The sequence below is a fragment of the Pituophis catenifer genome, unplaced genomic scaffold (genome assembly GCF_029215685.1).
Source record: "Pituophis catenifer annectens isolate HBS135680 unplaced genomic scaffold, rPitCat1.0.hap2 SCAF_3, whole genome shotgun sequence".
In the NCBI taxonomy this organism is placed as follows: Eukaryota; Metazoa; Chordata; class Lepidosauria; order Squamata; family Colubridae; genus Pituophis; species Pituophis catenifer.
This window is the reverse complement of record NW_027256883.1, coordinates 63,655,525-63,683,184: the sequence shown is the minus strand read 5'-3', so window position 1 is coordinate 63,683,184 and position 27,660 is coordinate 63,655,525. Positions and strand designations below refer to the sequence as shown.

The 27,660-nt window shown below is 35.4% G+C and overlaps 1 protein-coding gene across 1 annotated transcript in view; it reads left to right on the top strand.

Annotated features, from left to right (window-relative positions):
* The window catches only part of CARMIL1 (capping protein regulator and myosin 1 linker 1), a 130,287-nt gene that overhangs the window by 74,463 nt on the left and 28,164 nt on the right, over positions 1-27,660 (top strand). Inside the window, exons 10-27 of the mRNA XM_070942459.1 lie at positions 2,418-2,506; positions 3,775-3,869; positions 4,333-4,419; positions 6,359-6,462; positions 7,073-7,150; positions 7,244-7,320; positions 8,045-8,149; positions 9,300-9,369; positions 12,140-12,221; positions 12,860-12,959; positions 13,058-13,112; positions 17,180-17,352; positions 18,396-18,464; positions 20,715-20,808; positions 21,781-21,879; positions 22,313-22,441; positions 22,617-22,748; positions 26,565-26,740. Coding sequence (XP_070798560.1) covers positions 2,418-2,506; positions 3,775-3,869; positions 4,333-4,419; positions 6,359-6,462; positions 7,073-7,150; positions 7,244-7,320; positions 8,045-8,149; positions 9,300-9,369; positions 12,140-12,221; positions 12,860-12,959; positions 13,058-13,112; positions 17,180-17,352; positions 18,396-18,464; positions 20,715-20,808; positions 21,781-21,879; positions 22,313-22,441; positions 22,617-22,748; positions 26,565-26,740 — 1,814 coding nt within the window. The remainder of the gene's footprint in view (positions 1-2,417; positions 2,507-3,774; positions 3,870-4,332; positions 4,420-6,358; positions 6,463-7,072; positions 7,151-7,243; positions 7,321-8,044; positions 8,150-9,299; positions 9,370-12,139; positions 12,222-12,859; positions 12,960-13,057; positions 13,113-17,179; positions 17,353-18,395; positions 18,465-20,714; positions 20,809-21,780; positions 21,880-22,312; positions 22,442-22,616; positions 22,749-26,564; positions 26,741-27,660) is intronic.

The window sequence follows — 27,660 nt, the reverse complement described above, 5'->3', positions numbered from 1 at the left end:
CTTGGGGGTGGACAATTAACTATCCCAAGTGGCCAAATGAGAAACTGGGACTGTTGTGGAGGGCTGAACCAGTGTAACCTGATTTGATGTTCTCAAACTCCATTACCTCAACTCCTCAGGTAGCTTCAGGCAAGGGGTGAGAGCTTTCTCTCCTCGCCCGTCTACAGCCATGAAAGAGCACACGAGCTGGACCCGAGTTGGCTCCTTCTCCTGTTCCCTGCAGCACATTTAGTTACATTTGATTTATAATTTCCAATTAACTTCATGCAGGCTGGACAAAGATAGCCAAAGGCTGGATGTGGCCTGCAGGCAATAAAATACCCAGGTCTATGATAGACGCCATTGCACCAGGATTATCTATCCGAAAACTGCTTCTTTTAGATCTTCTAAACCTATTCTTTTATCATCAAATTATATCTAGCCACTGTGTCTTTTATTGGCCCTTTTCCCCCAAGGATCACAATCAATGGCAGTTGCTTTTTATTATTTGTACTGAGTATTTTAGCTTAAGCTTTGATATTAATACTTCTAGCAAGCAGTCTTGCTTTACTTTATCCATTATTATAAATATACTGATGTTACACACAAACTGGCAAATGACTCTACTCAGTGATTTCATGTAGACATTGAATAGGAGGGGAGAGAGCTGAGTGAGAAATATCATTTTTGTTTGCTTATTGTATTTTGAGACATTTTTAACGATGCCAAAAAAAATCAATCCAGAGTTCTTAAACACTATAGTCCTAATAAAAAGAACACAATGTAAGCAGGTCTGTTTGAGAAATAATTCTGCTGCAATTAAATTAATTAAGTTGTGCAAACATTACTAACAAACATTTAATCTTATCAAATATTTCAGAAGAGAATATTCCTTGTTTAAGCAGTCTGGAAATCACACAGCCTTTTAGAAGGAAATTGGTCTTCTAGTCTAGGAAAATCCAAAAAATATATATGTTCAAAAAAGTTATAGCAAAGTGTATTGTTGTTTCAGATGTCACTGAAATGTTTATAGTGAACTTATTTTGTTTAGATGGAGCTAACAGTTATATTTTACAAGTATGTGTGCATATTTAAAATTGAATGAATAGAATCAGAAGAATAATTTGTATTTTTATTTGGACTCTTAAGTAAGCTTACAGTAGGATTCTTCAAGCCACTACTCACATATATAACTTTGTAACACTGGGAAAAAAGTGTTCCAGTTTCTGCATTTAATTTATTTAATTTAATTTAATTTAATTTAATTTAATTTAATTTAATTTAATTTAATTTAATTTAATTTAATTTAATTTAATTTAATTTAATTTAATTTAATTATTTAATTTAATTTAATTTAATTTAATTTAATTTAATTTAATTTAATTTAATTTAATTTAATTTAATTATTTAATTTAATTTAATTTAATTTAATTTAAGTACCGCCCTACTCCCGAAGGACTCAGGGCGGTGAACAGCCAAATAGTAAAAACACATAAATACAAAATTTAAAAACAAAGTAAAATCGAATTAAACAAATTTGGCCCAAGACATATTAAAACCCCAATCGTTTAAAACCAAATTAAAATTTACGTAATTTAAAAAGAGGGGAAAAAAATTAGGCCAGGCCCACCTGGTGGAATAAAAAGGTCTTAAGAGCGCGGCGGAAGATGCGCAGATCCAGGATCCTCCGTATCTCCGGGGGGAGCTCGTTCCAGATAGTAGGTGCCTATAAATCTTAATTATTTAGCATTCTTAGAAGCTATAGGAGTAGTTCATAAAAAAATTTTGTGCAGGTTTCTGCCTGCACTTTATTCATTTTTAATTTTAAATAGAACAGTTTTATATAGATAGTAGCATAAAGTTGGAGAATATTTGCAGAAGATTAAGTCTTACTAAACTTTAGATGCATTATGGCCTACATAGTCCAAACTAAAGTACTAGAAGTCTAAATACATTAAAAATACATCTGGGCTTATATTTGTTTTGTAATGGACATAAGAACTTTCCTTACAACTGGTTACGATCATTGTTCTAATATGAATAAGGCAGAAGAAACAGTATATCAGTAAGTTTTACTGAGCTCTTCATGAACTTGCCAACATTTCTTGTTATTAAGCTGTTCTAGAAAAAATATGTGTGATATTTTTACCTCATATGGGCTACATCATTGCTGACAAAACTTGGTTCTTTGTGGTGTAGTAGGCGGCACCAAACTGAATTTGTAGAGTTTTGTGACTAGATCACTGCATTAACATGAATGAATTCATTGTCTGTAATTATCTGTAATTCATGCTGTGGTTTTCTTGCACCACCATTGAGACTTTCTGTATTATTCAGAGTGGTACAAAAAGAGGTACCACCTCACCAGCCTCTCAACTTCTTGTATTGCTAATACATTTCCTTTGATTCTTAATATTGCATCATTGTTCTTATGACAGTCCACTGATGTTTGTGAGCAGATCCTAAGAGTTGTGAGCAGATCCAATAGATTGGAAGAACTAGTACTAGAGAATGCTGGTTTTAGGACGTAAGTCATTCTTTTTAATTAACCAACATTAACGTTTTTAATAAAGCCCAATAACATCAGAGGAAGCTGCAGTGTTGTATTGTGTTTATTGGGGGTCAACAACATTAAAACTGAGTTGGCATATTTACCTATTGCAGTTATTTCCAATCATATTTGTACTGTGGACAGCTTTGTTATAATTGCAAACTATCTGAGGTTTATTTTTCACAAGTCATAGAATGCAGATATAACATAAGCATTACTACTTGTTATAGTTTTGTGGGTTACCCTTTTGGTTTATTCATACTAGAAATGTATATAGGATTTGGCCTTTTAGAAAATAAATCTCTAATGGAATGGCTTACCCTTATGCCACTTAGGGTTGGTAGGGAGGAGCCATTATGTATATTCATAAAGAAGAATATTTGTAGCTCAGGATTGAAATCAGGGGTCCTTGGTGCTTAGTTTGGGTAATGAAATCTGCAAGAAAACTAAGCTCAGAGAGCACCAAGGGACTCTTCCCCCCCCCATAAATTTATAACTTAATATAATTATTTGATAGCGGCTTGACTGTGTGATTGTATTGAGGAAGGCCTATTTCTAAATAGTTGTACAAAATATGTGAAATTAAGATTATATCATAATTATTAAATGTCTGCAACATAGCTTTAAAATATACAACATTCATATAAGTACATATGTCTATAAATGAGATTAGCAATCTTAAAAGAAATTAATGGACAAATGCAACCTAGGCCAAGTGAGCTACTCCTTTGGAGAATCCATCTGATGTTTAAAATAAAATAAAAATATCATGTCTGTTTTAAATCACTCAATAATGTGTATTAGAGGTATGCAATGATTTGGCTCTAGAAAGATGCTTCAGAGTAATGGTGATGGGTGAATGAAGCATCTGGCGGCAAGTCTTCAAAGCAGTTGCATCTTGTACTGGAATCACATGAAATACTGCGAATTATTTCCAAACTGCTGTATAATTCTAATGTTTATTACCTCATCAAAAATGGTAGAAAACAGGATATTAAAACATGGCATCTTTCCTGCCCAGTGTACATTTGTTTCTCTGCATACCTAGTGTAGCATCCCACATATAAATCAGTTGTTGCAACTAACACAATATATGTGCAAACCCATGTACTTGAATGTAATATTCTAAATACGCTCCTTAATTCAGTGTAACCTATAATCAGTTCATATTAAACTCATTAAAATGGTATAATGATATAATGCAAAATAAAGTACAATTTTTTATGGTTTTCTTTGTTTCTTAGAGATTTTGCACAGAAGTTGGCTAATGCTCTATCCCACAATCCCACCTCAGGACTTCATACAATTAATCTTGCTAACAACCCTCTAGAGGACAGAGGTACTGTAACACTTTCCTTTCCCGCTCATAATACAAGCCCAATAAGAGGATTAGTATTTTTCTTTCAGTTTTTCTTGAAATCAGATAATATTATGGATTCTATTACTACATGGTAAATGCCTACAATTGTTAGTGAAAAACTTTTCCTCTTTTATATATCTATAATCGCTTATGTTAGTTTGTTGACAGATGATGCTTACTAGATGGGACATGAATATCCATGGGAATAGAGGGAATGTATGTATGTTGTGTATGTTGTGATATAGTCTCCAATCCTTACATAACAGTTTTATATAGTTTTTATATTTTTATATTTTACTTGAACACCACCCAGAATCCCACTGTGAGGGAGATGAGCAGCTTTAAACTTGATAATTAAAACAACACTAAATATAGTAAAAAGTAATTACTCTGAAAATACGTTTTCACTTTTGATATGGGCCTCATTTTTATTCTTTTACAGGAGTATCTTCATTAAGTATTCAGTTTGCCAAACTACCAAAGGGGCTGATGCATTTAAATTTATCTAAAACCTCATTATCACCTAAAGGTATATAACAATTGGCTTAATTATAATGACATATATTTCTTTTTAAGCTCTATTATCTGAATATTTATTCATTTCATAGTTTTCCAAGGGTAAGATAAATAATAAACTTGAATGATGTCCTGCATCACATAACTGTTTTGTCTCTGGCAGCCAAAATTAGCTGCAACACATTTTCACCATTGGATTCCTTCTACTTGATATGTTTGACCGCTGGGCATGTTGTATAATCTTGATATCAATGTCAGAATTTTACTAAACAAGTCCATAACAATTTGCTTCTTCTGTAACAGTAATAACTTGACTGGATTCATGGTGACTTCAGCACTTAAAGAGGCTTCATTGCTCAGACTCTGCCATTTCCAAAACCTGGCTATGGTGAATTCACTACATGCACCAAGACAGTGCACACTAAATTTCTTATTATAGTAACACCACCAGATCCTCCAATCTCTGGCAGGCCATTTGTTACCAAACTGTGATCTTAAGCAGTTAACCAAGGATGCATGATTACTCAGGCCACTTTATCTTGAGAAGTTTTCCAATTTGCTTCACTGATTCTTTCGCCACAAGATTTGACACTGCTGACTGGCCCAGTAAAGCTAGACTCTCCACTTCTACTCATCTGTTCCATACTGTTCTGTATTTCACATACATTTTTCTTCAGGATTCTTTTTGTCTGGCCTCTCAAGTTATTACAAATTAAAATTACAGTTGAATCTTGCTTATCTTCTTTTTTCATCTCTGAGTTTTTTTCTAATTTGCGGCATCTTTATATCCATATCAAATTATCCAGACAAACTTCTTCTGTAAAATATTTAATGATTTGTCATATAATAACAAGCCATATATTGATTTCTTTCATATGAACCAATCTATTCAATAAACCATTGTTAAGTAGACACACCTTAATATGACATGTAAAAACAGTTAATGAACCATATGATTAGCTCTCTCTGCTAAATAACCTTCTTGGATTTATTCTTATTGATTTTTCCTACTCATCTAATTTGTTTGGTAACCTTTAGCCTGGATGCCTAATGGGACAGACTAGGTCAATTCAGTAGCTAGACGTTATTCTTATTGTTCTGTAATTAATCCTGAATAATTAAAGTCTTCACATTGTCCTCTAATTATTGTTTGACAACTCCATTTGTGATTCACACTTACTTTGAAGATCAATTGATATTAATACAGGTAGTCGTCAATTTACAACAATTCATTTAGTGACCGTTCAAAGTTACAACAGTGCTGGAAAAAGGGACTTATGACTTTTTCACATTTACAACATTTCAGCATCCTTGTAGTCAGATGATCAAAATTCAGATGCTTGGCAACTGATTCATATTTATGACAGTTGCAGGACCATGTGATCCTTTTTTTGCAACCTTTTGACAAACAAAGTCAGTGGGGAAGCCCAATTCACTTAACAATCATGTTACTAAATTAACAACTGCAGTGATTCACTTAAGAATTGTGGCAAGCAAAGTTGTAAAATGGAGTAAAATTCACTTAACAAATGTTTCACTTAGCAACAGAAATTTTGGGCTCTATTGTGGTTGTAAGTCGAAGAGTCCCTGTATTTGTACTTATGTGAGATTTAAAGGGGATGATTGTACAGAAATGATTGCTTCTTCTCAAAGCACTGTTAAAATAGTCCGATGTGAAGCAGCTATCCTTTGCTTTGCGAAACAAATACAAACCACGATTTGTTTCTATTAAGGTACAACAATATCATTTCCCTTCTGTGGGAGATTGGGAATTATATTATTTCACATAATTTTGGAGCTTCCTCCAGGATAGCTTTACTAATAGAGATTTTTTTAATGTTAATATTCTTTTGATGAGGTGCAGAAAAAAAAATCAGTTTGGAAACTATACTTGCAGGAAATACACTAATTCATTAATGGACAAAGAAGCAATTTTGGTCATTTTGTTACAGGGGTGAACAGCCTTTCACAATCACTGAGTGCCAACCAGCTGTTAGCTACCACTCTCACCCACCTTGATCTCTCAGGAAATATTCTTCGAGGTGACGATCTTTCAGTAGGTGTTCTAATCTAATTTTTTATATATTAAGACCTTTTCCATCTAATTTTTGTAATAGTTGTAAAATTACAACTTCTAGAATTTCTACCAAGAATAGACATTTCAAGTTTGATAAAATGCTCTAGGTGAAGGACATAATTAAAGTGCATGCTAGCCAGAAAAGAAAAAAAATATTCATTGCAGATGCAAATAAATGGTGCTCTTATTTGCTTTTGCAAATGTTTGACTTTAAATGTTAAGGGAACATTATGCTAGTTGACAGAAAGATGGATGATACAATATGACAATACAATTATTTCTTTTTTCTTTCATTATTGCTTTAGTAAAATAATATAAGGCAAAAAATTAAAAAACAAAGGTGCCTAATATTTTAATATAATACATAAAATTTTAATATTTAAATTTTTATTTTAATTAATCATTAGATGAAAATTAAAGTGGATGGATTATTTAACATCAAGGTTATTGATCTTCCAAAATAAGCCATTTTGTAATGTCTTAATGCTAAAATATAAGTTATTTATCTACTGTTTTGAGTTCATAGAGTTAAGATAGAAGTTCAATAATAAGAAAGCTAAACCTATTTCTTTCTCTTTCGCACATCTAGTCCCTGTGTAATTTTTTGGCTCAGCCAAATGCCATAATTCATCTGGATTTATCAAATACAGAGTGTGCATTAGATATGGTAACATTTATTACTTTATTATAAAAAATCCCCACTTTTATATTCCAAATTGTTTTGTCTGCATACTTACTATTTTATTCCTTTCCAATTTAGATGTTTGGAGCACTTCTTCATGGCTGCCTTCAGCATCTTGCCATCCTAAATCTGTCAAGGACAGTTTTTTCACACAGGTTAGCATTCAAAATATTATGCATGAACTTGATGCTATATGTAGAGTTCTTAGTGCTGTCTGAGTTTGGATTTTCTTGCAGATGTTTCTTTATCAAACTAGGTAACATCATCAGTGCTATGAACAACACTGATAATGTTACCTAACTGAGATTCATCAACTTGAATCTTTTCAAATATATTAATTTCCTGCACTGATGTGGCAGGCATGTCATGCAGTTTTCATACATAGCGAAGAGCCAAAAGGCTACGTGAAAAGTTGTGGTTTAAGTTTGTTTTCAGTTCATTCATCCAATTATGATCATTGATCCTGGTAAAAACCATGGTGGCGCAGTGGTTAGAATGTAGTACTGCAAGCTACCTCGGCTGACTGCTGGCTGACTGCAATTTGGCAGTTCGAATCCCACCAGGCTCAAGGTTGACTCAGCCTTCCATCCTTCAGAAGTCGGTAAAATGAGGACTCAGATTGTTGGGGGCAATGTGCTGACTCTGTAAACCACTTAGAGAGGACTGTAAAGCACTGTGAATCAGTACTCTGTATAAGTCTAAGTGCTATTGCTATTAAAAGTGGTTAATGAATGTTATTCAAGAATAGTATAAAATATATGTAGTTCTTTAATTTCTCTTATGTATAATTGCTATACAACTATGGATCCTTATGCTGACTTTAAAGGTCTTTTGAGTTTATGGAATATGACCCGGTTTTTTTTTTAATCTTCTTCAAAGGAAGAGCAAAGAAATTCCCCCATCCTTCAAGCAATTTTTCAGCAGTTCACTTGCTTTAATGCAAATCAACCTTTCAGGAACTAAACTTGCACCTGAGCCTCTAAAGTAAGCATTTTTTTTCTTTCAAGACTTTGTTTTATTTCATTGGGAAAATATTTTATGAAAACCTTACTGTGGTTAGGAAAATGACCCATATGTTTTGTGAGTTTGAGAATAGCTATTTGTCTCTCACATGGAGTAAATATCAGAAATGAAATATTCAGTATGAATTTGCTTTGACTTGACTTGATGTTCAATCTTCACTATCTATAGGAGAAAGGGTTAAGAGCTATGTAGTCCTATATCTAGACTTGAATATAACAACTTAATACATTATACTAGGGGTGTCAAACTCACAGTGTCACATTGTCATGTGACGTATCATGACTTTTTCCCCTTTGCTAAACCAAGAGTAGGTGTGACCAGCACGGGATGCATCTAGCTCATGGACCACGAGTTTGACACGCCTGCATTATACCATTTGTGTAGCAAAAAAACTTTAATTCAGATTGAAAAACCCTATGGGATACTTTACAGCATTGATGTCCAATCTTTTGGCTTGCCTGGGCTTCATTGAGTGAAGAGTCTTGGGCTGCATATAAAATATATAATACAATTAATGTATACAAATCACGTAATAATATTAAAAATTTACGATTTGTAGGGCCACATTACTAGCTGTCCAGGGCTATGTGTTGACATGCCTATCTGTTTTTTTTATTTTTGCTTTATGAATTATAAAATATAGCAATTTTTCCATCTTATATTCTAAGTTGCTTATTTTTTGAAATATTTGGATATTTTTGTACGTAACAGTTTAAGTCTAATACACTTCGATGAAATTAATATTAAAATGTTTTGGCATTATTTAGAAGATAAGAGACATTGCAGAATGATGTTTTCATGGCATTTGTTTGTCATTATGTCGACACGTGAGACTCTGCTTAGTATGTTCCTCAATTTTCAAACCATAAAATAAAGAAGAAAATTTGGGTGCAGAGCGAAACTGGAGGTCCTGTGCATTTGAACCTCTCTAGCTCTCCATAGCATGGTTTGTCCTGAAAAAGCATAATTTATCTAGCATATCCAAATAAGGGATAATACACCAAATGACTATATTCTTAAAGAACAGCAATATAATTGAAATGACTTCTCTGATTTGCTGATTCAGTAAACTTTATAGCGGTATTCCATATAATTCCAATTTATTTTTCAGAGCTCTCTTACTTGGTCTTGCTTGTAATCAAAATTTGAAGGAGGTGTTTCTAGATCTGAGTAACTGTGAGGTAGGAAACATTTACAAATGGCATCCATGTCAAAATAATATTGCCCTCCTTAGATATATGATCCTTATACTTTGTACATGTCATCATGCTTAAAAAGTAATAAGTAGTCTTTAAAAGTACATTGAATTTGAAAAACCTGAATGTCTTTGATGCAAGTGCGTTGATGAAGAGCAACAAGACATGGCAGTCTGTTCTGGAATAGGAAAGATTCAGATGGAAAATTTGATTCCATATGTAAATCTGCACTAAAAAAATAATTAGGTGTCTAAAATTTAAAATGTTCTCTGTTTTGTTTTAAATCAAAATCTTTCTTGCAGTTATTGGCCAGCATAAATCTGTTGTGTTTCTTGTATTCTTAAGTGTAAGGTCTCTTTAGGCTATTCTAACACCTTACTTTTTATCACAGACACAGTTAGTGTCTTCAGATAAAACGGCAAAATATACTTATCAAGGATTGCATACATATCAAACAGAAAGCACCGCAGCTCAGACTTCTCTGTCCAGACTCTCAGGATTTCATCACTGAAACATGCAAAAAAAATTATCTCAAATATATCCAGCAACAAACATCTAGCATACTAACTCTGAACCAAAGCTTCATTCCTTTGTATATTGTTGATTTTAATATATAAAATATTTTAGTTGCTCAGGGCTAACATTTTTTCTTTCTTTCTTTCTGCTTCCATTAGCTTGGTCACTGTGTAAGTACACATCATGGCTTAACTAGCAGCCTCTTAATTATTTACCCTTAAGCATCATACTTCCTGCCTATCCATTACACAGTTTTTTCTTCCATGCCTTTAGCTGATAACTATCTGGATGCTGATATTTGGCCACAGCATAACAGGTTTAGAGTGAAATGGTCAAAAAACAGGTATGGTCAAAAGAATAGTTATGGTCACTTCCAGCTATTTCCTGTGATAAAACTGGAAAATATACCAATTTTTAAATTGCCTTTGTCTAGAAATCCCTACTAAGCTGGGAATTCCCAAATGCATATGTATATTTTTATTTATTTAAAAACAACAGGCTTTCATTGTTTAATATTCCAAAATGGAATTAAATTTTTGCAGAAAACACCATCATAATTTCAAAGAATCTGCAACAACTTTTGTAGTGTTCATTGTTAATCTAAATTATGAAAGAGTGACCTTTGGGGTTGGTTGTTCTCAATCTTCATCCTATCCTTTCTAGGTAGAAGATAGTATCATAATCTAACTATGCATTGGCACCTTATTTAATTTTTTTAAAATTCCCAACCTAATCAGCATTAGATTTCCTGTCATCTCTCATCCAAGTACTTACCAGATCTAACCCTGCATAGCTTTTTCAAGATCAGAGAAATGGGAAAGAGCTGGGAAGTTAAAGAGTGCAGTGGTGGTTAAAAGTTCTTGAATTTTCAATATTTCTACATAAAAATAGCCTAAAATGTGATCTGCTTTCCACACCTAAAAATTGATAAAGAAAACCCAACTAAACAAATTAGTCAGAAACTGCACTTGTTCATTTATTCAGTGAGGAAAATTATGCAAGCTAATGATTGAGTGTGGCAAAACCTATTTTTCCAGATAACTGGAACATTGAACTAAACATTTCCATAACTATTGATCAGACCTGCACACCAGCATGTTAGCACATTCTTCCTTCCAGAGCAGCTTCAGCTCAGAGATGTTGGTGGGCTTTCTTGCACAAAGTGCCTGCTTTAGGTCCTTCCCCAACATTTCTATGGGATTAAGATCAGGACTTTGACTTGGCCATTCTAAAGCATTAATTTTCCCTTGCTTTAACCATTATTTGGTAGTATGATTTGTGTGTTTTGGGTCACTGTTGTTGCATGACCCACATTTTCTTGAACACCCAATTCCTGCCTAGATACCCTGACTTTTTCCTATAGAATTTGCTGGTACAATTCAGAATTCATACATCTGTTAATGATGACAAGCTGTCCTGGTCCAGAAGCAAGCCCAAATCATGAAACTGCCATCACCATGTTTCATAGATGGGGCAAAGTTATTATGCTGGAATGCATTGTTTGCCTTTTGCCAAACATAACACTTTATATTCAAGCCAAAAGTTCTGTTTTGGTCTCATTCATCCAAATCCTTCCAATAGCCATCTGGCTTACTCACATAGCCTTTTGCAAACTGTAGACTGGCAGCAATATTCTTTTGGGAGAGTGGTAACTTTCTCTTTGCAACCCATGCAAAGAGATGTAACCATGTAACTGCCATGCACACCATTGTTGTTCACAGTTCTTCTGATGGTGGTCTCATGAACACTGGTATTTCCTAATGCAAGAGAGGCCTTTGTTTTGTTTACTGAAGTATAGACTTGTACTTGCACTTCAGAGTTTACTTCAATATTGCATGGCTCTGCTTGTTCTCTTTTTCTTGTTTCAATTGACTAAGTGTCAAGTCAGCAGCTTGGTGGCCAAGAGTCATGTAGAGTATAATTAAATCTTGATTAAAGAGATTGTAAAACCTTGGGAATTGGTATGTAGGCACAAACCTGAACGTTGTTTAGATCAGGAGACCATTAGAATATCCATGGGAGTGGCTGTAGACTTTCTTTAAAAGGGATATTACTTAAGAGGACAGTTTTTAATCAGCGTTTATCATTTGTAATGTGCCTTATTAAACATCAAATGAGTTAAACCACATATTAACAATTAATAGACATATGAACTACTGAAGCATATTTGTAATATTTCAGCCAATTGTTCCCCATTGTCTAGCTGCTAAATTATCTAATATTTTCTTTTTTCCTCCAGCTAAGATCAGCTGGTGCACAAGTTTTAGAAGGATGCATAGCAGAAATTCATAACATTGCCAGCCTTGATATTTCAGACAACGGTAAGGCAGCATATTGACAGTGATTCAAATACTGTACGGAGAGAAAACTGTTTAAAGAATAAAAACCATACAAAGTAATTGTATTGGCATCAAGCAAAATGGTTCTAGTTGATAAAATCTTTTGTGGTTTGCAAAACAGTTAAAAGAGGTTGTCAAAATGCAGGATAATAATAGTCTTGGTGCACTAGTTCAATATAAACTAAATACCATAAATCACAATGGATAATTTTTAGGCAACATTATTCTGGCTGCTCATGCAACAGTTTAGAAACTCTGTGTGGCATTAAAATTGTCTATTTCCTAATAGTTAATATTTTATGATTAAGCATACTATATAAATGCCTAGTATAATTCTGTACATCTTAGAAAGAAATGGTACAGAGGTTCAAATCTGTTATCCTAGATCAAGAATCTCATTGAAATCAGTTGGACTCAAATAGAGAGAAGTTGTAGTTCAGCAACTTAATAGCTTCCAACTCTCTTTTTTTCTCTTTATCTACTGTGTGTCAACAAACAACTTTGCTATTGGAGATGGGATCATATGATCTAATTTTAATATGGTTAATTCAAATCCATTTTAAAATAGTACTGCATGGAAACATTATTTTAATTTTATATTTCAATCTAATTCTTAACAGGCCTAGAGTCCGATCTTTCAACACTTATAATCTGGCTTAGTAAAAATCGATCAATAAGACACTTGGCATTGGGCAAAAATTTTAACAACATGAAATCCAAGTAAGATTTTTATTTTTATTTTTTTCATTTTTTAAAAATAAAAAATATAAGACAACTAAGCAATTTCACTTTTTTCTCTTGCTTGCTGCTTTCTTTAGAAATCTGTCTCCTGTACTTGATAATTTAGTACAAATGATTCAAGATGAAGATTCAGTAAGTATTTTTTATTATTTAATGTCATCTAAGGAATCATAGCATATCACTGAGTTTTATTAAACTATCAAATTATGTGAAAATATTGCTCATATGAATTTACCATTTCAAATTTATATAAAAAATAGAAATCAGCTGTTCTAAAAGTTATTATTTTAACATATAAAATTTTAAGGGTCTATATTTCATTTTATGAAATACAGCATAACAGTCTTTGAAGTTTAATAGAAAATAATGTTTAAATATTCCTTTTAACTTGCAACATCAACCAATACTTCATTTTCTGAGTTTGTTTATTTGTTGTCATTAAATGGTATTATTTGCCTGATGTGAGAAAAATTTTGTTATTTAGTCTCTGATTGCTGATAATCAAAATACATGTCACACAAGATTTAGTTTATGATAAAATTATTTGAGCCAATGCAGATGAGGAGGATGGAGAATTATGTGTGTTCGCCATGTTTGAGTTATTTATTTTTTTAAAAAGATAGGACACACACACACACACACACACACACACACACACACACACACCCTGTCTCCCTCATTGCAAACGCAAGTAGGGAATGTTGAGAGAAGCTGGAGTGTTTACTTTCATGGATTTTCAAAGCAAAGATAAAGAGATCTTTAGAAACTAAGAATGTCTGTCACTGTTCTGTAACTATTCTCTGATAAAATATATTGAATGAAAACAAGTTATTTCTTAATAAATGTGCATTGAAAAAGTTCCCCAAATATTGAAGTACCTGGAAACTATCACAACTAAAAACAACTAAAAATGGACATATTTATTTATTTATGAAATTAATTTGCTGCCCATCTCATATCCAACAACTCTAGGCAGCTTACGGCATAAAAAACATTAAGCATTAAAAACATTAAAATCAATCATAGCGGATAAAGTCATTAACAAATAAAATCATTGATACCAACTGGAAAAAGAGGGAGCAGGATACATGAGTGGCATGGGGAGGTTGATTTGCTTAGAAAACGATAAAGGATAAGGGCAGTTAAAAGCCTCATTGACAAATTTGTATTTTTTGTAATCTTCATGTTACTGTACAGTTTAGAGTTTCATTACCTTCACATAACTCTACAGTAGGAAGTTGAGGGATTTAATTTTAATTTACTCTGATACAGATACTGCTAGGTACCCCTCAACTATGACATATAATCTTGAATAAATTAAAAGATTATTCTGCATTAATTTGAACAATAATGTGCATATAGCTGTCTTGTGAAGAGCCTTTAAAGATTTGATATGAGAGGCAGTTTTATTATTATTAGGTAGATATAATCCAAACGTTGTGGTGGAGTCCATTTATCCTGAAATGCTACATTTTTCCTCCAGCCATGTGCTGCATCTATACCAGTAATATCCGTGTTCATTTGTTAATTTTTTAAGCAGTAATATTCCTAACCCAAATCATGTTTATTTAGATGTGTAGTATACTGATTTTGATTTTAGTTCTTCCCCAGAAACAGTCATTTTTAACTTCTAGCAGTCTTCTCTAATTTATCAAATCAATACAATCAGAGGATATGTTCAAAGCCCAAGTAAATACCTAATATGATTTAAACTGAATTAACCTGTAGGTGACCAGGGTAACTAATCCTGTTGGGGAAAGAGAACCAGATAATAGAGAATACTGTGATCTTTCAGGATAGCAAATGTGGATCAGTCAGCATTACTGTCCAGAGATATATAGAAGCAGAAAAAACTTGTTAAAAATAGACATGCAGGATTGTAGAAAAAAGAGCACATATTGGAAGATCTATTTAATATGGAGTGGAAATCAAAACTGATCACAATGAGAGTGAAGTCTACATTTTCTACTGATGTTTTTTTTAATGTTTAAATGTGCTTTGCCATGTACAGTAAACATGTTCTGCTGAACTCATTGAAAGAGGAACCTCTTATTACTTTATTTTGGAAGCATCTCAGTTAAACTGCTACCATTCCCAAATATCATAGTAATCTGAAGCTAACCCTTTCTAAATTATGTACAAAGAAGCACTTAGAGATTAGGCAAACGAATGTTGCTGTCATTTAAACTACAATGTTTGCATTTCTGTATCAAGTATAGGCATTTCAATTATACAGTTGCAGTCCACTGGGTTTCTAATTTGCATAATGTTCCAAGTTGCTTTCTAATAACTGACTTAAAGGTTGCATGGAGACAGCAAGATGTAGTATTCTTTCTTTAAGCTATCAAAAAAACCCTACAACAATCCTTGTTTTGTTTTGTTTTAATTAGGTGCCAATTTAGTTCTATCACTATGGCATGTGATGTTGGGGGGAAAAGGAATCCCTCTTTACTACTGTTGCACTTTTCAGTATTTGCACTGGATTTTTAGACATTTGTTATTACGCAATAAGCAGTGTGTCCTGCCACATTTAAAACACATCTAGGCAGCCAGTCTAGTATGCTTTCCTTCAATCCATGAAACATTATTACCAGCATAATTTTTAAATTTGCTTTGTATTCATAGCAGGTTTTTATTCTACCTCTAATGAGGAAGTTAGTGGTAATGTCGTAACAGATTAAGATGCAATGATTGCTAGATTTCTGTGACAGTGAAAAAGTACCTTCCAATTGCTCATGGATTGGGGCTACAATTGGGGAGGACACCGTTTTTGATAGCCAACTAAAGCAGTGGGTATAGCCATGTGTCAGGATCTTTAAATATAAGTAATGTTCTTGCAATTTTGGTGCAACCTGCCTGTCAAACCTGCATCAGGCAGGTCACTTTAGACAACTACTGTGTATTTCTTGCAGCCATGGTACAGCTTTATTAGGAGACCTTTATTTGTCTAATAAATACCTGTGAGGCAACAAATGCCCTCTCCATTCTCCAGAGGGTTTCAGAAAAGCAGGTTTGGTCAAGTGGTTAAGGCACTAGATTACAAACCTGGAGACTGTGAGTTTTATTTCGCTTTGTGCCTGGGTGACTTGAGCCAGCCACTCTCTCTCAGCCCAACTCACCCCACAGGTTGTTCTGAGGAAAATAGGAGGAGGAAGGGGTATTGGATATGTTCACCAGCTGTTTATAAAAATAATAAAGGCATGCATACATACATACATACATACATACATACATACATACATACATACATATAACCCTGCACATCAACCAGTGTTTGACAAGTAGGTCACTACAGGAGACAGCAATGCTAGAAGAAACAATAGTCCAGTGTCTTTCTGAGGCAGCCTTTCTCTCAGGCCTCTGGCAACCATCACTTTAGACAAGTTGTGGTCTAATTCTTTGTCTAGTGATATACAATTAGATGCTGCTGTGCCTTTCCTCCTATTACAATAACACAGACTAAAATAGTCATAGAAGAAAATCAGCAACTAGAAAAGAGGCGGCGGCTTGTAACTGGGTAGATTCAAGCCTTTTATGAATCAGCTTGGTTGTTGCCAAAACCATGGAAATTTTGCTAACAGCAGTGCTTGCTTTGGAGAAAAATGCAGCCACTATTAAAACACCAGATTAGAAAAATAAAAGTTACAAGGCCTCAGGCTATGGCTTGGGAATAAGAGGAAGACTGCAGCATTTAAACCTGTTTTTAAAAGAATGGTTAATGAGTTATTTTCAGACCTAAATAAAGAGGAGTTATATTTGTTCCTTTTGATCTGTGTTCATTCATTCATAAAGCTTGCAAATGAGACTTCTGTTGTTGCAATCCTTTCATAATTGGAGTTGAACAATGTAGACATACAAGCTGCCTATAAGAGTAAGTCTGCTAACTTCAAGATAAAGGTGTTCTTAATTATTTTAAAAGTCCCATAATAATTTAAATGTGACATATTTATTATGACAAATATTTTTGGAACACACTGCAATTCATCAAGTTAATCAGGTTTGTGTTTTATATGTGTTAAGATAATATAACACAATATTATAATGACCATTTTTTTCTTGACTTGTTCTGTATTTTATTTTTATATTATTTGTTGGACATTATTGGGGATTTCATGCACATCTAATTGGATTCTATTTTCAATTAATCTGAGATTTTGAAAAGAGATTTTTAAAAGTTATGTTATCTGCTTATTTCCCAGCCTTTGCAGTCTCTCTCTCTAGCAGATTCTAAACTGAAAACAGAGATTACTATCATTATCAATGCATTGGGCAGCAATACATCCCTTACAAAAATTGATATTAGTGGAAATGCTATGGGCGACATGAGTGCAAAGATGCTTGCAAAAGCTCTTCAGATAAACACCAAACTCAGGTATTGAATATCTATATTACCATAATTATCATCATTACCACTCAATATATATATCCTGCTTTTCTGCTTATATAGAGTCCTAAGGCTTTCTCAGCAATAAAATAACACATAAAACAGCCATGAAATCAATATAATTGCTTTTTTAAAATGCAGCACTTTAACTTCTAGTTAATTCATATTCCAAGAATCCAGATTCTTGTCAAAACCTTGTGCTTGTTTTCTAATTGCTAGTTGAAACAGTGCACAGGATACTCCAGTTTGAAAAAAATAAATGGTGATTTAGTGCTTAGCAACTCCTTTCAGTTTCCATTCCCCCTTCCATTCAAAAGGTCTACTGTGGATTGTTTTTGCAATCATGGTCTCATAATTTTATTTGGATTGTCGGAGGAGAAAAAGCCCTTAGTTAAGGTAAATTTGAGTAGACCAACATCGAAAAGTTTTAAACCCTGGGCATTTTTTACTCCTCTGTTTTCCTATATATAAGAAAACAATGAATTGGGGAATTATTTGTGCCTATCCCCTATGTAGCAACTAATTTAATTCTGGACACCATTACCAATAATCATTTGAGCAGGTTTATGTTTGGGGAATGAATGAGTGAAGGACTGCTCCTGTTTGTGTGATCTCAGTACATTATTTATCATGAGAAAAGACACCTGGCATCCTCTCATCAAATGAAGCCCATCAAGTATTTTCTAAGTTCAGGAGCTTTTTGAGCTCTGTAGAAAGCTTTTCCTATTGAGGCACACCAGGATCAAACACTGCTTAATTTTAAGCCAGTATTATTATTTTTTTGGCATCTCTTTGGTTTGCAGAGATGTTTATAATGATAATGATCCTTATTGGTTTTTATTACTTTTGGAATTTTTTGTTGCCTCTTTATTTTAACTCAATATTATGCTTTCATTAGAAAAAAAAATATTTTACTTTTTATTGCAATATTTCTCCCAACTCAGATGTTGAAAATACTTGTGTAACTTTAATGCATGTATGTTGTTTTCAATATTTTCATCAGTCAATCCATAATTTCTGTTTTCATACAGAACTGTTATATGGGACAAAAACAACATCACTGCTCAGGGATTCCAGGATATAGCCGTGGCACTGGAAAAGTAAGCTCTGTGTGGCTGTCTGTTAGAATTCCCTCAAATGTAGATAGAGTAGTTTGAACCCCTGATAATTCATGTTATGAAATTGCCACCTAGAAGACCTTTTGCTGTCTTCCTCCTCCTGCTATTTATGAGGCACACTCAGCCTGGCCCTACATAAGGCAGAGGCCACATGTGCCCTTTTCCAAATGGTGAACAACCTTCTAGCATGCTACTGAAGGCTTCTGACACCTTCCGGAATCTCACAAGAAGGTCACATGCCATTTGGAGAAGCATAGGTGCAGCCTCAGAAAAAAGGCCTGGCATAACCAACAGCTGCCTCACATCGGACCAGACTCACCAGCAGTAGGAGAAAGAAGACAGTGAAGGTTGGCTGGGGACAGCAGAGTTGGCAGAACATAAGGCGGCTTGGACTTTGTGCTGCGTTGTTTGGATAATGGCCTCTACTTCAGCCAGATACCACCACTGCCTAGGAGTGCCACTGTGCAGGGTGGCCAAAAGGATAGAGATAAGGGGGAGATAAGTGAGCAGGAGGGAGTTCAAGAGGATGCAGTCCCTTACCTTACCCAGGCTCAAGGTTTGTGGGGGGATCAAACCAGGAGCGGCTCGGCAGTGATGACTAACAGGATAACTGTCATTTAGTGATGCGGTCATGTGACATCATATGTTACAACCATATTGCTTAGCAACATATATTCTGGTACCAATTATTGTTATTAAAAATATTACTTATTGATGCAGAACTGCCTGTATCAATAAATAACATTTTTAATCCTCAAATAAATTTGCCAACCTTGTGAAATTAAAATTAAAATCTAGTCCCAGTTTATTTATCAAAGCATTTAATCTACAGAGGACAGTGGCTGATTTAAGAGGGGGGAAAATCACTTTACAGTCTGACAACATACATCTTGTTGAGAGAAAAAGCTCATTAGCATCCCGTTTCAAATCTTGATCTTTTCCTTTGACCTGCCAAGATAAATAAAAAAAGGAGCTGAGAATGAATGACAGAAAGCGGAAATGTTGGTAGCTATGATTTTATGAAGATGACAGCTCTAGTTATAGTCCGTATTGTTCACTTCTAGTATTAGCGTCATTACTGGAACTCATTTGTTTTATTAAAGTGCTAAACTGAGAAACTGTCGCCCACTATCAATGTTGGAATAAATGGCTGCCTTTCATACAATATAGATTTAACTTTAATTAAAACATATTCTTCTTTGACATATATCCCAGCAAAATTATGTACATTTCTCATTATTCTGTTCTTAAAATAAGAAGCATTATCTGTAGAAATAACCTAACCAATTCCTAACAGCAAATAAGAAACATAACCATTTCATTTGTAATATCAAAATCACTGATATTGGGTTTTTAAAACTGTATTCTTCTTATAGACATCTGTACAACAGTGTAAAGAAAACAAAGGGAATTGCCATCTCATGTTAGTTACTTTATTCAATAAAATATGATCTATTGATCGTTATATTGCCAGAGCAAAATGCATCAAATATATACTGAGAAATACACTTGAGTGCTATGATGGAAATGTTCAAAAGGCACTTTCCAAGAGTGTATTGATTGGGCAGCTATTCCTTCAGCAGCTTATATCGAGTCTTATTTAAACAAGGGTGCATTTTCAAGTTAGGACTGCAAAAAAATCAACTAGTCTATAACTAGTTGAATTTAACTTTTGCATATTTAAAATGGATGAATCATAGTTTTAAATTACCTCCATTTTTAAATATTTTTCAGAAATTTCACTTTCAGATTATACTTTTATTAAAAGCCTAATGGCTACAATTATATTTATTTTTCTCAGGTTAAATAGTTTAGTGGTAAAGCTGTAGCATATTTCAGTAGTACTACAATCAGAGCCAGTATTGAATTTGGACTGGGAAGATTCAAATTCCGGTCCAAAGTCAATCATGGACGCACTGGGTGACCTCAGGCCATTGTCTCTCAAGCCAATCTCTCTCAGAGAACTGTGATTCTGAACTTAAATTTGGGGGAGATTCTTGCATGAAAGACAAAGGAAAGTTTATAAAGATATCTAAATGGAGCATTAATTTATAAGTTTACAACATTTCATTGTAACATTGATTCAGTTGTATTTTAATGTGACAGAAGATAAAACACAAGCTGATTATCATGTGTACACATATACAGCAAAAGGATAAGAATACATATAAGAACATGCTAAGTAATTATTTCTTTTGGGCATCTAATCTTTTTGTTTCTATTTTTTAAAAGGAATTATACCTTAAGATTCATGCCTATACCTGTGAATGATGCTTCACAAGCACTTAAAACAAACCCTGAGAAAACAGAAGAGGCACTTCAAAAGGTATTTCCTACATTTATTGATATATGTCAAGCGCCGGGGAAATCAGGAGATTCAGGCAGTTCAAATGAGTATAAATATTTATTGCAAGCTTGAGCTCTCTACAAGAATCTGACCAACTAACAGGCAAGGGAAATGAGTGGAGATAAGAAAGGCATTCAAGGTAGGCGGGGCTTCAATCTCATGTGGGCGCGCAGAGACTCGTGGTTTATGATGTGTTTGACCCCTCCCTCGGATTCAGCCTGATCATCTCCTACATATAAATTGAAGTGGATAAATGAAAACAAAGTTGGGTTTTCATGACTGCTGAAGCAAATTCTCGAATTGTCTTGCTGAAGCCCACACTCACCTACACTTAGGAACAGATAATGAAGAATCACCATGATATGGAGACATGTTTCTTCTAAATAAGGCATGGAAGGTGAGAATAGAAGCAGTGACAAAATTATAAACACATGCTATATACCCTTTAGCATTAAAATATTTTATGTGCTAACTGATATCAATAAAGGGTTATTTGGAGTTGCTTAGAATATGAGATATAACTTCTGTATGGGAAATATTATGACAGTAAACTATTCACTGAGATTTTTTGCTTTGATCTTGCTAAATTCCTCAGAAGATTCTAGCATTAAGCAGATCACTGTGTATTCTTTGTAGAAAATAGTAACTTTTTTGTTGATATAATTAAGTTTTGATAATTAATCTGAAATAAGTGTTACATAATATCGGTTGCATTGATTTCAATTAACATAAGATAATATACCAAGAATTGAGTTTTAGTCCTTGAAGAAAAAGTAAGACTGTAGTCCAATACTGATGACCTTGAAATCAGAGTCACTGAATTCAGCGGAATCTACTTTTTATTGTGCAAGCATATGATTTTATGGTTAAGCACTATTTCTATATTAACATGCTTTTCTCACTTAATTTTTAAAATCCAGGCTTGTATCTGACTTTAATTTCTGCTCTTAGATAGAAAATTATTTGCTTCGAAATCATGAGACCAGAAAATATCTACAGGAGCAAGCATACAGACTACAGCAGGGCATAGTTACTAGCACAACACAACAGGTACCAGTTGTTTACTCTTTTATGATTAATAAAATTTTCAGTGGTTGAATTCAGAGGTGCCCTTCCATTCACAGAAGAGATTTGCATTTTGAAAAGGCATCCCATAAATAACATAGGATAAAGGCAATTCTTACAGATTTCCCCAGGTAACCTTCTCTCCACTGCCAGAAGACCCTCAACTCTATGGAAATGGGAGGAATCATGAGGGAATCATGTTATATATTTCAAGAAATAGGCACTGTAATATTTCTCCGTAATGAATAACAAGAACTAGTAGAAAGAAGTCAGAACCTCAGAAATACGTGAGGTTATATATTTGAAAGTGCAATCTCCCAAGGCTATATAAGAGATTTATTTATTTTATCTGTTAGTTTTATCTTCTTTTTCTATGTGTGTAAGTATTTCTTTCCTTTCCAATTTTATTCTTGTGTAGATGATAGACAGAATATGTGTCAAAGTACAAGATCATCTCAACTCTTTAAGAAATTGTGGAATTGACACAATACAAGAGGATCTGAAAGCAGCTGAAAGACTTATGAAGGATGCTAAGAATTCCAAAACAGTAAGAGATTGCAGATATTTATAATGCTAGGGTCCAATGCCATTAGAATAAGTAATACTATTAAAACTTCTACCTCTAAAGTTTTCAGAATTTAAACAAGTACATTAAATCTATGCTTATTCAGTTAAACCATGGTAGATATTAATAGTAGCTCTTTTATATGTATTTTTTACAGTTATTACCAAACCTGTATCATCTTGGTGGAGCTTCATGGGCAGGAGCAAATGGTTCATTATCCAATCCAATTCAGGAGATCCTAGAATCTATGGCTGGGGAAGTTACAAAGGTTGTTGATGATCAACTCAAGGTATTAATGACTAAAAAATGTTATCCTAAAATGAAATGTGGGAAACATTCCAAAGAGGAAGGGAACCAACTTAGTTTTCCTTTACCTGTCGTGGGTAACCTGTAGGCTAAATACAGAACATCATAACCAACTTTGCTGCTCCAAGATTATACCACAGAAATTTGGCAGCACAATTTATTTACAATTTAATAAAAAACAAACAAACAAAAACTAAAGAGAACAAGATGTCTTAAGATTCTGGTAGTTTAACACACCTATTTTTCTTCTTTGACCCCAGTCTCTCACTCAACAAAAACGTTTTTTCCCTTTAAAACATGGTTGTCCAACCTCTTGGCTTACTTGAGGCCCATTGAGTGAAGAGGAATTGTCTTGCATATAAAATATATAATATAGTTAATTTATATAAATCATGTAATTTATATAAATACAAGTAGTTCTCAAGTTACAACCATTCATTTAGTGACTATTTGAAGTTACAATGACACTGAAAAAGTGACTTATGACTGTTTTTCACACTTACAACCGTTGCAGCATCCTCATGGTCACATCAAAATTCAGACACTTGACAACTGAGTCATATTTACAACAGTTGCAGTATCTCAAGGTCATGTGATAATCTTTGTGACTTTCTGACAAGCAGAGTCACTTAACCATGTTAACAACTGAAGTGATTCACTTAACAACTATGGCAAGAAAGATCATAAAATGGGGTAAAACTCACAACTACTGTCTCGCTTAGCAACAGAAATTTTGGGCTGAATTGCAGTTGTAAATCAAGGACTATATGTAATGTTAAAAGTTTACAATCTTGTGGGGCTGCATTACTAGCTGTCCAGGGCTGCATGTGGCCCACGAGCCTCAGGTTGGACACACCTGCTTTGAAAGATAAATAATAAAAGCACATTTTTACTGCTTTAAATTCTGCCCCCAAAGAAAAAGGATAAAAATATTGGTCCCAATAGGATTATCACATAGTTGACCAAGCTTTATATTGTAAAGCTGTCACCTCTAATGTGCAATGGATTTTCAAATGTGATGACAATATGATGAATTGTAACTTCAAAACACACACAATTGAAAATTAAACCTTTGATGGGTTTATTATTCCCATAGAGACCTAAACCCACAGATTGAAACTTGTATACCATTTACAGGAGTCTGGTGGGTCCTGCTTACCCATTCAAGATGGTTAAGCTACGATGCCAGTTTTTATTGTCCAAGGCACCTCAGGTCAGGTGCTGCCCATTATGCTGACCCTAGCTTGTGATTGGGCAATTTCTGTCACACCATGTGCAATTTTTCAACAGTGCTATCTTGCCTATTTTAATAAGGCCTCTAGGTCTATATTCTTGAAGACTAAGATTTCATCTTGTCTCGCAGTTCAGTCTACCATACCTGGCTCCTTTGTACGAATCTGATAAGCAGTTCTTTATAACTTTGCCTTCTATTTTTAGAATAACTTCTAAATTTTCATAAAGAAAAGTCACTCTTATAAAGCAAATTGAGTATAAACTTAGAACTAAAGGATATTATTGAATTCTCTTAACAGTCTTTATAATTTGTTTTGTCATTTTGGATTTAAAACACAGTGCACATGGTGTTATGAATGACTAGGTTGGAGACAGGACAATAGTTCGCTAATATAGCCGGGTCCAGAGAAGGCTTCTTGAGGAGGGGCCTCACCACCGCCTCTTTCAAGGCGGAAGGAAAGAAACCCTCACATAAAGAAGCGTTAATAATCTTCTGGAGGCAGCCTCGTGTCACCTCCCGGGAGGCCAGCACCAACCAGGAGGGACACAGGTCCAATAAACATGTGGCAGCGCTGAGCCTACCTAGAATCCTGTCCACATCCTCGGGAGTCACCGGGTCAAACTCCTCCCAGATAACACTGTCAAGATCCGCCTCCATCATCCCACCTGAACCCACCCAATCAGAGTCCAAGCCTTCCCGAATCTGAGCGATTTTGTCATGCAGATATTGTACAAAATCCTCAGCCCTACCCTGCAAGGGGTCTTCCCGCGCTCCCAGATGAAGGAGGGAGCAGGTCACCCTAAACAGGGCGACTGGCACATTTGCAGACGCAATAAGAGCGGAAAAATAGTTCGATTTTGCTGCTCTTATTGCCACTAGGTAGGTCTTAATATATGACCTCACCAGTGTCCGGTCGGATTCGGAGCAGCTGGCCCTTCAATCGCTCTCCAGGCGGTTTTTCTGGCGTTTCATCTCCCTCAGCTCCTTGGAAAACCAGGGAGCCAAATGGAATCGGCACCGGGTCAGAGGCCACAAAGGCACAACGTGATCCAAAGCTCCAGCGGCCGCCCTATCCCAGGTGGCCACCAGGTCTTCAGTCAAGTCGTGAGCCAGAGCCTCAGGGAATGGCCTAAGCTCCATCTGGAACCTATTCAGATCCATCAGGCGCCTGGGACGAAACTACCTTGTCGGTTCCGCCTCCCTGCGGCGAGGTGTAGCAGTATGAAAGTCAAGTCGAAGGAAGGAGTGATCTGACCATGGCAAGGGTTCAATAACTATATCCCCTATTTCTAGATCATTCAACCACTGACCTGAGACAAAACACAAGTCCAGAGTGTGTCCCCCCCGTGTGGGTAGGGCCATGAACTAACTGGGTCAGGTCCATGGCCGTCATGGAAGCCATGAACTCCCGAGCTGCCTCTGATGTTTCACCGACAGATGGCAGATTGAAATCCCCCATGACCATAAGTCTGGGGGTATCAACCGCCACTCCGGCTATTATGTTGAGCAGCTCGGGAGGGCCGCTGCCACACGGCAGGGAGCCAGGTACGCAATCAGCAGGCCCATCTGCACCCCACAACCCCACTTAACAAGGAGGGACTCATATCTGGGTATCTGAGGTACAGTGGCCTCCCTCGGACAAAGACCTTCCTTAATAACAACCGCCACCCCCCACCCCTTCCCTGAGCCCTTGGCCAATGGAATGCGCGGAAATCTAGTGGGCACCGTTCAACGAGGAGAACCCCCCCTCCTGACCCAACCAGGTCTCCATAATACCCACCAGGTCCACACCCCGCTCCTGCACAAGATCACAAATGAGGGGGGCTTTATTTACAACGGACCTGGCGTTACACAACATCAACCGAAGGCCTGGCCCCTGAGGGTCTGAGCAACCCAGGGAACGAGAAGAGCATTGGGGGCCGGAGCGCGCGATCACTCGAAGATAGCGAGTGTGCACTCCCACAACACGATATGGCCCCCTGCTCCCACCATATCTGCCCCTCCCACCCACAGTACTGATGGAACAGCCCTCACCAGTATGGAGTCTAGCCCCTCCCTGACCTCCAACCCCACACCCCCAAAGTCGTAGCCCCCTGCCAGACCCGACCCCGGTGGGTTGCCCCCCAATCCCACCCTGGTCATATACAAAACACCCTCCCACCCCTTAAAAGACGAATTTAAAAAGAGTATAACGAACTTTTAAAAACCCCAATGCCCTCGTGCCACCTCTCGGGATCCCAGGACCCGTCCTTGAGGTATTTCTTGGCAAGGCCGGTAGGCCACTTCCAGGAATGGGGGGCATTCCTTAAAGCACATAAATCCATTCTTGTATAAAATCGTGTGACCATCTTCAGCCATAGGTAGAGGCACGGCAACCATGGACAGACTATGTTAAAACAGGTCCAAACCACACCATTCCTCGGGGAACACCCCCCCCCCACCCAGGTGCCCCCTCACAGCACACCAGGTAGGATATAAGATGACAAACAACCGCCGCCCTCTCACATGCTTCTGTGGTTCCTGTATTTTTTTTTTAAAAAAGTTTCCCATTGCTTTCTGTTGCAGACATTGCTTGAGTCAATGGTAGATGCAGCTGAAAACCTGTGTCCAAGTGCAATGAAGAAAGCACATATAAGGCAAGACTTGATTGAGGCATGTACTGAAAAAATTTCCATTCCTCGGACCTTTGTTAAAAATGTTCTCTTGGAGCAGTCTGGAGTGGATATCCTTAATAAAATTAGGTGAGCCAAACTACTTTCTAGATTCATCTATGGACTGAGTGTATAACTTAATTTGTTTAAAAAAACTACTTCTTCCTGGAACAATTACCTTAATATAACAATCCTAAACTTTAAAAACTGTTTCCGTCTTTACTTTCAGGCAAGAAAAAGCTTTTTTTCTGGTTCAGCTTATAATTTTATTTTTTAATTATGATTTTTTTAAAAAGTACTGAAGGTCATGAGAGGTGTGATAGTGACGTGATGATAGCACAAGAAATGAACAAAAAAAATAAATATTTTCACTACTCACTAAGAGTCAAACTGGATTCATGAGAGTTTAATTATAAACAACACTTGTTCCTATTATTAACAAGAGGTTGTTATAATTAATTCTGGGTAAATTGCATGTATTTGTACCATGTGGTCATAGTGTGGCATTTTGTTCATTTAAATACTACTACTAAAACAAATGGATAACTGTGTCTCCCCCACCTCCCAATTTAATAGTCTTGGAATCTCACCAAGAAAATGAAGTACTTATGCTATTGCTAATGTAAATGCAAGTAATTCAGTTTAGGTTGTTTGCTCATTATATAGTAAAATAATATGCAATCATAAAATAATGAGTGATAATAATGAAGCAGTAAAACATTTTCCTGTACAAATAAATGACTATGAAAAAGAGGAATGAAATACATTTAGGATTTAATCCTTAATATATTTAGATTTTGTAAACTGCCTAGCTTTTGTTAGAGTTGGCAGCTATAATAAGTTTAATTCAATAAATGAATTTAAAAAATGTGAACACACCAGATTTATTAAAGTGGTTGTAGGGTATGTTTTATCATGTGCTATATCTTACATTCATTGATTACCCTTGTGTTTTAAACCTTGATATCATTTGATGAGAGTTAATGCAACATTCTTTTTCTCTTCTCTGA